At 36.9% G+C, this 13160-nt stretch overlaps 1 protein-coding gene across 9 annotated transcripts in view; it reads right to left on the bottom strand.

The window, feature by feature from the left end:
* HEATR5B (HEAT repeat containing 5B) overlaps positions 1-13160 on the bottom strand; it is a 118523-nt gene that overhangs the window by 83458 nt on the left and 21905 nt on the right. For all 9 annotated transcript variants that reach the window (XR_004428394.1, XM_033176027.1, XM_033176033.1 and 6 more), the window contains 8 exons: positions 12109-12358; positions 8907-9062; positions 7839-8089; positions 5029-5140; positions 3694-3846; positions 2016-2115; positions 1552-1661; positions 75-238 (listed from right to left, as the gene is read on the bottom strand). Coding sequence is in view for 8 of the 9 variants with exons in the window: in XM_033176027.1 (XP_033031918.1) it covers positions 75-238; positions 1552-1661; positions 2016-2115; positions 3694-3846; positions 5029-5140; positions 7839-8089; positions 8907-9062; positions 12109-12358 (1296 nt within the window). In the remaining variant the exon portion in view is untranslated. The remainder of the gene's footprint in view (positions 1-74; positions 239-1551; positions 1662-2015; positions 2116-3693; positions 3847-5028; positions 5141-7838; positions 8090-8906; positions 9063-12108; positions 12359-13160) is intronic.

Below are 13160 nucleotides of genomic sequence, written 5' to 3'. Positions count from 1 at the left end.
TTTAAGTGATAATGTGTAATAGGACCATTGTTTCAGATTAAGTCAGTATTTCATTTCCCTGTATGGTTTATTACCTGGTCCTCAATTGATTTATGATCAGTTTCCTGAAGCCAAGAACCAAGAAGAACACTATCATCGTAATGGCAGAGGGATCTGAGGAGGGAAGTAGTTGTGTTGGCTGAGTTGTCAGTCAAAGTGAATTCCGCTACCAGTTCTCTAAGAAGTGCATTAAAAGATCCTAAAAAACAGAACTTCAGATCAGATTAAAAAGAATAATTTTTGTGAAAATTATAATCATTGCCCACAAAGAGCTGCAACATGTTCCACAGGAATAAAATAATTAAGTCTCTGTTCTCTTCTTTAAAAAAATCTATTATTTAAATGCTGGTTTTATTATACAATAATGGTACTTCCTTTTATATACTGTATTGTGTCTTTTTGCCCAAATTATTTAAAATAACCAAAAAACTCAAATAGAGGAAAGAGAGGCGCGCGCCATAGCATGCTTGTAGTCCCAGCTACTCAGCAGGCTGAGGTGGGAGGGTTGCTTGAGCCTAAGAGATTGAGACAAACCTCTGCAACACAGCAAGACCCTGTCTCAAACATACACACACAAAAAGACACTTTATTTTAAATATATTAAATGTGATATGATGATTATTTACTATTTATTGCCCAATAATGTATAAACAATGAACCATAGCACACCAAAATTCCTGGGCATGATGATACTAGAAAGAAATCAATGGTTTATTTACTATTAATATTTCATATAATATTTGATTTCTCCCTCCAGATCCTTGAATTATTGGCTATATCACAATATATAGGAAGCATAATGGCTATATTACAATATATAGGAAGCATTAAAAGTGCATACTTTGGGCTGGGCGTGGTGGCTCAAGCCTGTAATCCTAGCACTTTGGGAGGCCGAGACGGGCAGATCACGAGGTCAGGAAATTGAGACCATCCTGGCTAATGCGGTGAAACCCCATCTCTACTAAAAAAACTACAAAAAACTAGCCAGGCGAGGTGGTGGGCGCCTGTAGTCCCAGCTACTCGGGAGGCTGAGGCAGGAGAATGGCGTAAACCCGGGAGGCGGAGCTTGCAGTGAGCTGAGATCCGGCCACTGTACTCCAGCCTGGGCGACACAGCGAGATTCCGTCTCAAAAAAAAAAAAAAAAAAAAGTGCATACTTTGAAGATAAACCAGCTAGATTTGAATCCAAGCTCTGCTACTTAACTACCTCTAAGTCTTGGGCAAGTTAAGTTTCTTTAAGTCTCTCAATCTGAGATTCTTCATCTATAAAATAAGACTAATGGCCTCATAAGTTGCAATAGAGTCAAAGAAGCTAATACATGCAAACGGCTAAAAACGAGACCCAGAACACAGTAAGCAGTCAACAAGTGTTAGCTACTCTACATGAAGAAAAATAAAATGGTGACCTTCCTTTGTAAAGTAAGTCAGCAGGAGAGCCTTGGTCAGACTCTATAACACAGTGAAGAACTGTAAAGAAAAATTTTTATCAGATACCACAAATTTTTAATTTACCTTCATACGTTTTTGGAGGTAACAAAGCCAAGATATCATAAAGTCTTAAACGGACCATTGCAGCACTGGCTTTCAGATGAGCTCCATGGGCTTTAATTACAGACGGAATGCTAAAATATCAAAAACATAGTTGGTATTGGCTTACCAGAATAAGTATTACTTATACATTTTTTAGCAACGTGTCAATGTACTGCCAAAGTACATTGATAAGTAAACATTTTCATTTTAGCTTATGTCGTGATCTTCACTGTAACAAAAACACTTTAAGATACAACTGTATTTCAGTCCACATCATTGCTGTAATTTGTAAAGTTATATTACAAAAATAAAGTTTTATATGTTTCCTAGATGATTCTAGAAGAACAAAACATGGCTGAGAAGTATTATATTTAATTATATATTATAATTTGTTATATATTTAATATATAAAATAGGATGTGAACTTGTTCTAATTGCTTACTTACTGTGACATCATGGTCATGGCACATTCAATAGGGGTCATCAATTTTCGAATCACATCTTCAGTTAGGAGCTCAGGACAATGAGCAACAAAGCTCCTCATGGCTAAAATGTTTAAAAGGACAGATTTGGAGTAGCTTTTGTGAACATGAATTTACAAAATTGTATAACTATAAAGGCAGTTATAATATTTAATTATTACAACATAGAAGGTTCTGAAACCATGTCGAACCAAAAGAAAAACTTGCAACTACAAAGAAAAATCACGGAAAAGGCTAGAAAAAAGGTGGACAGAAAAATGGAGGAAGAGAAGGTACTGGTTAGAGAGATTTCTGTGGGTGGAAATTCAGAGGACTATAATCCCATAGGAATTCAGATGACTACAAAGAAAGAAATTTTAAGGCACTGTTTATAAACATATCCATTTATGTGTATAAACAATGCCTTAAACTTTACATGAATTTTTATATATATTACATATATTTTTGCAATTTTTACAGATACATATGTATACATGTGTATATGTATATATATGTGTGTGTATATATATATATACACACACACACATATATATATATATATTTTTTTGAGACAGAGTCTTGCTCTGTCACCCAGGCTGGAGTGCAGTGGCGGGATCTCGGCTCACTACAACCTCAACATCACTGCAACCTCCATGTCCCAGGTTCAAGCAATTCTCCTGTCTCAGTCTCCCGAGTAGCTGGGACTACAGGTGGCCGCCACCACGCCTGGTTAATTTTTGCATCTTTAGTAGAGATGGGGTTTCATCATATTGGTCAGGCTGGTCTAGAACTCCTGACAGTGATCCACCTGCCTTGGCCTCTCAAAGTGCTGGGATTACAGGCATGAGCCACCACACACGGCCACTACATATATTTTTCCATTTTGAATTTTTACATATATTTACGTAAATATATATGTATACAAACAAAAATGGTCCAGTGAGAAAAAATATTTTTACTGGCCCTTTAGCAATAGAGCCAAGACTAAATAAAACACCTCCTAGATGTGTGAGTAAAGGTGCCCCCTTAACTGGCTGCCCTTGTGGTTAAACGTGTATCTCTCTCCCGGTTTGGAAAAAAAGTAGTTTTTACCCTGAGATAAACCAAAAAAGAACTGGGACATCCAATGTCATTCTAGTTCTCAAATGAAACAAAACCTTAGCATTTCCTGTAACTCCCAGACAAAAACAACTGTATCTGTAATTTTTGTAATGTTGATATCTGAAAAATATATTAAGGTTTGGAGATTTGATAAGGATGTAAAAAAACAGCTGTTTCTCCATTATGAAAAGACTAACTGCAAATGCAATCACTTTGGTAACTCTGAGTTTCTTGTTCTTTAAATAGCTGTCGGGTTTTTTTTTTTTTTTTTTTTTAACATGGTGACTCAGTGCTTCTTTGACAGGTAAGACAGCAACAAGTGGGAATAAGAGGACTGGGTTCTAGTTCCTGTCTAACCACCAGGTCTAAACACTTTTTCAGAGTCTCGGTTTTTCAGAGTCCCTTCAATTTTATTACAAAATTAGCAAACTAAGTGGATCATTTATAAAGCTTCTTTTAAAATCTAAAAGCCTATGAATTTATCATTACCTAGTTTCTTTTACTTTACAAATATTTTAGTAATATCCTAACATTGTGAAAGCACAATCCTTTCAGTTCTTACCACATAGGGCTCCAGCACGACCTTCCAAAGTTACCTGCCAGGTAAAAGAATCGCCTCGGGCCTTCTCAGCTTCCAATTCCTTTAAGGAACGTGGGAAAACATTTCGCCATAATAACAACATCTTGGGCAGATGGTAACGAACAACAGATGGTCCTAACCAAGAAAATGAGAATACAAAACCATGTAGATGTAACAAACCTTACAAACAGGTGTCAAGGAAAATGAGCCCAACACAAACTTTATGTAATTTTAGAGACGAAAATAGAGTAAAATACTGATATTTAACAGTATCTGTCATTTCACTCTATTTTTATCTCTAAAATTAATTATTTTCAAACTTTATTCACTGATTAAAATATAGATCAAAGCATAATAAAATTCACCTTAAACTATCAATACTTCTAGAATCCAAACATAAAATACACAAAAAGCCATTTTTAAAGGATTACCCAACTGTATTGAGAATGGTGGATTGCATATTATCAATAAAATATATCTGGGACACATTCTATGAGCTCTTTTTCATATATATATGTATATAAACAGATACACCCACTCCCACACACATACATATACATATTCCTCAGTTTTGGGGGTAATTTATATGGTCAATTTCGTTTCATGGAGAAGTAATACATTCAGACCTAGGAATCTATATTTACATTGCTAAATAATTCATTTAGCATACCACTTAACATAAACTTCTGGAAATGAGTTGCAACTTTTTATTTTCTTCAGAAAAGAAAAGTAGGTCAAACTATAATTTCCAATAGACAGATGCTTAGATCTGTATCATAACTTTGTAGTACACATAGGCACACACTTTTTACAGCAGCAGCTAAACATATGAACTAAAACGTGAACATACTCCATCACAATAATAGGTATTTTTGTACTATGTACAAGTTAAATTTTGCCTGTACTGCAGATTTGTCATACTACTTAAGAGTGAAACACATTAAGCGTTATCCCAGAAAATACCAATACCAATTAAATGTGACTTTACCACTCTACTAAAATCACATTGCTGGTTTCACTTAGGGGATGGAATTTTTCCTCCTATTTTCATCTCCTTTAAACACTAAACTCATCAGGTAGACAAAGGTTATTCTGATGGTAAAAGTGAAACTTTGCTAACAACTTTTTCATTAAATGTACTTAAGCAATAATTACCAAAAAGAGAAATCTACTAGCAATGACGAGGAAAACATCTTTACCATTTTTACAACTTCAATGAAAATCTAGAATGTGAAGTTTAATACTTTTAAATTAAATTTACTTTACAGGCTACTGACGGTTATAGTGTGACAAAATCCTACTCAAATATAATTGTACCTAAAGTCATAAGTGCTCCAAGTAAAAGCCAGCCAGCTTGGGTGCGCTGTAAAGATAGCCTGCTATTTTGGGCAGCAGTTCGTAAAAGATCTTCAGCAATACTAACTACCATCTGCAAGAAAAGTTTAGAATTGGATTTTAATTCAAAGAAGTTAAATTAAATAAGGACACAGATAACTAGCATACTTTACTTAAAAGAAGTTGTTGGCCGGGCGCAGTGGCTCATGACTGTAATCCTAGCACTTTGGGAGGCTGAGGCAGGCAGATTGCCTGAGCTCAGGAGTTCAAAACCAGCCTGGGCAACACGGTGTAACCCTGTCTCTACTAAAAAATACAAAAAAATTAGCTGGGTATGATGGCGGGCACCTGTAGTCCCAGCTATGCTGGAGGATGAGGCAGGAGAATTGCTCAAACTGGGGAGGCAGAGGTTGCAGTGAGCCAAGATCGCACTACTGCACTCCAGCCTGGGTGACAGAGTGAGACTCTGTCTCCAAAACAAACAAACAAAAAAACACACAAAAGAAGACTTTGTCCTTTCATGTTATTAGCATGTTTCGAAGACATCAAGACCTGGTCAGTCTTGACTGAAATGAAGACTCTGAAGAGACCCAGAACAGTGTAGTAGTTAAGGACAAGCTCCAGGACCAAATGCCATCTCTGCCATTTACTCGCATTCTCATCTAGAACAACTTAGTTCCATCACTGGTAAAAACAGAAATAATAGGAATGCCTATCTCAGCCTTGCAAGGATAAAATAAGTTAACACAGCATCTGTGTTACTACTTTTGTCGTTTCATCATGCGACAAATCCACTTCTCATTTTTCCTGTGTCTTCTAAGACTGTAAGCTCCAAAAGATTAGCTTATTTATTTGTTTGTTTTTTAGAGACAGGGTCTCTCTCTGTCACCCAGGCTGGGGTGCAGTGGCACAATCATAGCTCGGTGCAACGTGGAATTCCTGGGCTCAAGGGATCCTCCTACCTCAGCCTCCTGAGTAGCTAGGACTACAAGTATATGCCAACGTACTTGGCTAATTTTTAAAATTTCATTTTTTTTGTATGAGAGGGTCTTGCTACGTTTCCCAGGTTGGTCTCAAACTTCTGACCTAAAGTGATCCTCCAGCCTCAGCCTCCCTAGGCATTGGGATTCCAGGTCTGAGCCACCACGCCCAGGCAAGGTTAGCTCAATGGGAGATGCATAATAGGAGTTCAACAAATCTTTGAATGTGGAATAATAGTGCCAATAATGATAGCATTTATTTAGTGGCCACATGGGCTAGACCTGTTCTGAGTGCTTTGCTGTATACATCCACATGGAATGGCTAGTATAGACTTAAATTTGGTACAGCTGAATAAGCAGGGAGATGAAACTCTACAAGGTTAGCAAAGCAAAGGCTTCTAAGCTGAAAAAGGCCAGAGAAGGAAGCAAGATAACTAGTCTAATCAGAGCAACAGGAAATTAGAATGAACAGACAGAATGAAGTCAAATTATAAGATAGCAGTTTATCAGACAATGGAGATTATATTTTACTCTCTGAGTACTGGGTAGTCCCTAAGGATCTCTAGGCAAATGTAAAATATGAAAGTGGTGTCAGGAAGATGGCAGGTGTGGGGAAGACAGAAAGTCTAAGCAAAATGAGAATGAGGAAGCAACTGTTTGACAAAGTGAGAGGGAAGTCTGGATTTCATCGGTAGCTATGCAACTCCTATGAATGGACCTGGGCTTAATGTCTCAGAAAAAAAATAAAAATTTAAAACTCTAGCCCCAATCTGCCTATGTAAAGTTTCACATATTTATATAAACACTTAAGATTACTGAGAAGAAAACCATGATAGTAGCATAAATAGAAAGAAAGGAGAAAAAAAAAGCTACTCATATTTTTATTTTATTTTATTTTTTGAGACGGAGTCTTACTCTGTCACCCAGGCTGGAGTGCAGTAGTGCAATCTCAGTTCACTGCAACCTCCGCCTCCTGGGTTCAAGCGATTCTCTTGCCTCAGCCTCCCAAGTAGCTGGGATTACAGGCATGGGCCACAATGCCTGGCTAATTTTTCTGTATTTTTAGTAGAGACAAGGTTTCACCATGTCAACCAGGCTGGTGTCAAACTCCTGACCTCAAATGATCCACCTGCCTCGCCTTTCAAAGTCCTGGGATTACAGGCATGAGCCACCATGTCCAGCCACAATTTATTAAAACCACTCAGTTTTTATTAAACATTATCAAAATGCTAAATATGACAATAGCATATTCTCCTAACATCTTTGAATATATAGCAATGTGAACTTTTATTTCTAAAAGCTGAAAGAAAAGTTCTGACTTTCAAATAATTACTATATTAGTATAAGGTTGGGTTTTTTTTTTTTTTTAGAGACAGGGTAGGTCTTGGTCTGTCATCCAGGCTGGAGGACAGTGGCATGTTCATAGCTCACTGTAACCTCAAACTCCTAGGCTCAAGTGATCCTTCCAACCCATCCTCCCCAGCAGCTACGACCACGAAGCTTGGCTAACTTTAATTTTAATTTTTTGTAATGAAGGGGTCTCACTATGTTGCCTAGGCTGTTTTTTATTCTTTCCCTCTAAAATAAACTATAACATGTTACTAGACTTAGACAAAATCTATTATCCTTACATCAGAATTAAATATCAAATTATAATTAGGGTCTGCTAACCCTATAGTAAGAACACTATGTTTTATGTTAATATAGTAAAACTGTTATTTGACCATCCCATTCAACATCAAACACAGCAGCATTCCTATGAAGACCAAAGCCCATGTGACAGCATTCACAAATCTAGGATCTCTGTCATACCTTTCCTTTGGCATGAGGAATGCCCAAAGGACACTGATGTACTCCACCTAACAAAGCAGCCATTGCAAAACTATATCCACTAACAGCTTCTGGTGAGGTCTTCAAGTTGTTGAGCCGTTCTGCACACCTGTCTAGAAATGGTGTCAGCTGGAAAGGTAATGCCACAGCCACACAGCGCAAACACCATGCAGCAGCAAGTCGGGCAGCCATGCTTGGATGAAGAAGCACTGAAGTCACAATCTCCAAAAGCCCTAAAAAAGAAATGCTCAAAATATTACTCTTTAATAAAGCCAAATGATTTCAGAAACTCAAAGACTATCTAAAAAACAATAACTGAAATCACAATCACCATGATTTCACCCATATAGATCCATAACTTTGCCTAAAACTACATTTATTATTCATAAATAGTAGAGTACTTCAAAGGAACATTTTCTATGAAGAACATAGTACAATTATATCCAATGTTGATGTAAAATTTAATAGAAGTCTTCAACAAATTTTAGTCAATTTTTATTAAAAAACTACCACAATTGCTTTTGATTTCTGTTCCAAAACTTTATTTAACCATTTAATTCAATATTCTTTAAAAGGAATCTTTTTTTTTTTTTTGAGACTCGCTCTGTCCCCCAGGCTGGAGTGCAGTGGCATGATCTTGGCTCACTGCAACCTATGCCTCCTGGGCTCAAGCAATACTCCTGCCTCAGCCTCCCAAGTAGATTACAGGCACATGTCACCACACCTGGCTAATTTCTGTATTTTTAGTAGAGACAGACCTTCACCATGTTGACCAGGATGGTCTCGAACTCCTGACCTCAAGTGATCCGCCCACCAGGGCCTCCCAAAGTGCTAGGATTACAGGCATGAGCCACCGCGCCCAGCCTATCACAATGAATCTTTGTTTTTTTGTTTTTTGTTTTTTTTCACAATGAATCTTAATTTAAGTAAAACCTGATGATCTGAAGTGCTAATGATGATGATAAGCAACTAATCAGGAATTAAATATCAATCACACCTACGACTGAAAAAAGTGAAAAAAACATGCTAGGAAGTAACTGAATGTCAAACCTATAGATGCTTCTTGAATAAGAGGGGATGCGGTGGCATTCAAGCTCTGCACCAGGCTCCCGAGTTCCTGGAGGGCACAGACCATCACATGCTGGCTTGCTGCAATGTCTGCTGCACCAGATTTGTTTTCTCCACTTGTGTCATTCACTACTGCTTCTGGAAACACAAAATCATGTCTTTGACATAGGAGAACTGAATGGTTTTTTTTGGTCTACACAATTTATGATTTTAGCCATACCAGTTGATGTCTCAGTGTTAAAAACAATGCAGTTATTTCTCAGTGGAAAACCTGCAGAATTAAACACTGAAGTGACTTAAAAACACTGTTTAATGGCTTTATAATAATGCTAAAATATATACTGAGATATACCTTTGCTTCCAGGAATACAACCTAATTTTAGTGAGCAGCAGCAATCCAGTTTGTACAAAAGCACAGATACTGCAGAAACAAGACTCGGGTTCAAATCCCAATTCCACTAGTTATATTAGTTTTGTGACACTGGGCAAGATATTCAACTTTTCTGTCCCAATTTCCTTATCTGTTAATGGGCTTACATGCCTATTTCAAATGGTATTGTGGTGATTAAAAAGTCAGTGCATATAAAGAATTTAACACAATGCTGCCCATAATACACATTCAATAAATGTTAGCAGCTATTATTACTTTATTACCATTGCTACTTTAAGTGTTCCAATATATTGGAGGTTATCTGTCAAATTACTGACCAGAAAACGGATCTATAAGGAAAATGACTTAAGAACTTCTTATTGGAATGCTTCTGAAAGTTCCATTAGCCTTGCTGCCCGCTAACCCAACCTTTCAGCTTCCACTAGAATTGAAATGTGTTTGACAAGAGACAATTAAGGATCTCTTGCCAAATTACTAATTGAGAATACATTCTGGCCCACAAATCCCCAATATGTATCATTATATTTAATTCTGCTTTCGGGACTTAAAAAAAAAATCAAATAACAAATTTATGACCTTAACATTAAGAAGCTTGGCCGGGCGCGGTGGCTCAAGCCTGTAATCCCAGCACTTTGGGAGGCCAAGACGGGCGGATCACGAGGTCAGGAGATCGAGACCATCCTGGCTAACACGGTGAAACCCCGTCTCTACTAAAAATACAAAAACTAGCCGGGCGAGGTGGCGGGCGCCTGTAGTCCCAGCTACTCGGGAGGCTGAGGCAGGAGAATGGCGTAAACCCGGGAGGCAGAGCTTGCAGTGAGCTGAGATCTGGCCACTGCACTCCAGTCCGGGCGACAGAGCGAGACTCCGCCTCAAAAAAAAAAAAAAAAAAAATAAGAAGCTTTAAATGATAGTAAAACTTTCTTTTTTGCATCATTATGAATTAACAGACTATAAAATACATAATACAGAATAATAGGATATAACAGATTAATAAATTGAGGACTGTAATTTTTTTTTGAGACAGAGCCTTGCTCTGTTGCCCAAGCTGGAGTGTAGTGGTGCCATCTCAGCTGACTACAGCCTCTGCCTTCTGGGTTCAAGTAATCCTCCCACCTCAGCCTCCTGAGTAGCTGGGACTACAGGTGTATGCTACCATGCCCAACTAATTTTTATATTTTTTAGTAGAGACAGGGTTTCACCATGTTGGACAGGCTGTTCTCGAAGAACTCCTGGCCTCAAGTGATTGACCCATCTTGGCCTCCCAAAGTGCTGGGATTACAGGCATGAGCCACCATGCCTGACCAAATAACTCTTTTGTTTTTAGGTATTTCTGGACTTGGAAAAGCATAAACTCTAGCTTTTGATTGCTAAAGTTTAAGCTCCCTGTGGACGGGTGCTGTATGCATCTGGCTTGCTATTTTACTCTATTTTGCGCAGTGTTTCTGGCACTAAACATTTCCTCAGTGAATCAACGTGCCAATTATTCTTTAAGTTGTGAATCTAAGACAGAGGACTATTTTAGCATATCTAAGGAATGATCTCTCATTAATTTAAACACTCTTTAATTCACAATTCATAATTTTCAGTTAGCTCTATACATTTAAAACTAGTTTACTGACTGGGCATGGTGGCTCATATCTGTACTCCCAGCACTCTGGAAGGCCAAGGCAGGTGTATCCCTTGAGGTCAGGAGTTCAAGACCAGCCTGGCCAATGTGGTGAAACCCTGTTTCTACTAAAAATACAAAAATTAGCAGGGTATGTGGTGGCACATGCCTGTAATCACAGCTACTCAGGAGGGTGAGGCAGGAGAATAATTTGAACCCAGGAGGCGGAGGTTGTAGTCAGCTGAGATCGCACCACTGCACTCCAGCCTGGGCAGCAGAGCTACACTCTGTCTCAAATAAAATAATATAAAATAAAAAATAAAACTAGTTTACTAAGTAAGCTATTATCAACAACAAAAACTACAACTATTTGTTTTTTTCACTAATTTTATAAAATATTTAATACATATATATCTGAAAAATAAATTATTGATGATATTTACTCATTAAATCCTTATTCCAAAAGACCTCTATTAGGCAATATAATTTGCCTTATTAAAGTTAGTATATACTTCTAATAGTGAAAAAATTAAACTGTCTTTTAGAATTTATATTTTGCCTTGCTTTTATATTTAGCTTATAACTGGATTAAAAGCTCCATGAAGGCAGAAACTTTATCTCATTCATTATTGAAACCCCGAATTACTGCTCTGCAAATCTCACTCAGTAACTACTTGTTAAATTGAAAAATTTATAAAATTGATACTTTTTAGAAAAGAATTTCTTGTAATTATGTATAACCGAAGTTTCACAGTGCATCTTATGGGGGCTAATAACCATCTGTAATTGTTCCTCTCTAAGTTTTCATATTAAGCCTATGAGGGGAGGAAAAGAAACAATAAAAATACATGTTTATAAAACAACAGGCTCTAAAAGCAGAAAGATCATAATATATTATTCTTTGAAGACAGCAACCATTGTGCTGCTGCATGCCAGGAAATTTATAAAATCAGCAAAGGTGCTAGAAATAAAACAGAAAACACAATCTTACCAACATGCCACCCAAATCTTTAAAAAGTCTATTTCACTGTAATTATGTGATTTTAATATCAAATAAGAGTAGTCAATAAGTATGAAAACACATAGAAAGATAAACTAATCAGTCCTATTGATATTTACTAAGAAGAATAATAAAGAACTAAATGACTAAGGTAATCAACACACATAATGATACCAATTCTTACCTACAGCTTTCATTTGTTTTCCAATAGCTTGGCAGATTTCTTTGGCAGCTGCAATCTGGGCTTTTTCACCTAGCAAACTGCCCACAGTAGCTCTTAGGATAAAGGAAACACATCGTCTTGAATACACAGCCTCCACATGTGTTTGTGTTGCCCGAGGATGGGAAACCAGATCAAGCACATGGGACAGGAAGGTGGCAAAGCTGCGCTCCAACCACTGACCACCCAATGTTGTCACAAAAACAACGTACGCCTGTAAATAGAGGAAGGGACGACTTCAGATATACTTACGTTACTGAACAGAAATCAAAGATAAAACAACTACGAAAATAAATGATAACAGCATGCAGAATAAATTATATTTGAGACTAAAACAGAGAAAATTTAAAGTTGAGATCTTTTTACTACTTCTGGAATAGGAATTATTAGTGAAGTATCTTTGACCAAAAAACAGTTCTTAAGATAACAACTTCATGAAGAACACAAAGGGACAGCAGTAAGAGGGAAGGGAAGCTGAATTTACCCCAGTGATTGGGAGGTAACAGGTTACAGAAACAAGAAAACCTTAGCATCCTAAAGAGCTACAAAATCTTACTTACGACTTTCTCTGTAAGTTAAAACATTGTTTACTAATATTTTATACTTGTTCCGGGATCAAGGTACAGTCATGATTTTGACTGAAATCATGATTTTGACTATGATCACCATTTCAACTTACTAGGTGTTAAGTATTATTAGATCATTAACCATAACTTCATATCTGGTGTTGCTATTTGAAATTATAATTCCAAGTCAGATATAATCTTATAATTACATTGGTGATTAAACACTGATAGAAAATCCAATCAAAGCATTAACCAATATTTTTAGGTACAGGGTTGTTGGAGAATATTAAAATCTAGATGCTCAAGCTACCTGAATACAGTTTCAATGAAAACTGAGTTATTTTATATCTGATTTTCTGTTAAGCAAAACATAGGAACTTTATTTAAAGATATTTACACAAATATAGTAGACACAGGTTTATTTATGTATCATTAAATATCTACTGAATT

This window comes from Trachypithecus francoisi, unplaced genomic scaffold (assembly GCF_009764315.1).
Source record: "Trachypithecus francoisi isolate TF-2019V2 unplaced genomic scaffold, Tfra_2.0 Lachesis_group17, whole genome shotgun sequence".
Lineage (NCBI taxonomy): Eukaryota > Metazoa > Chordata > Mammalia > Primates > Cercopithecidae > Trachypithecus > Trachypithecus francoisi.
Note: the sequence above shows the minus strand (reverse complement) of the source record. Positions and strands in the feature narration are given on the sequence as shown.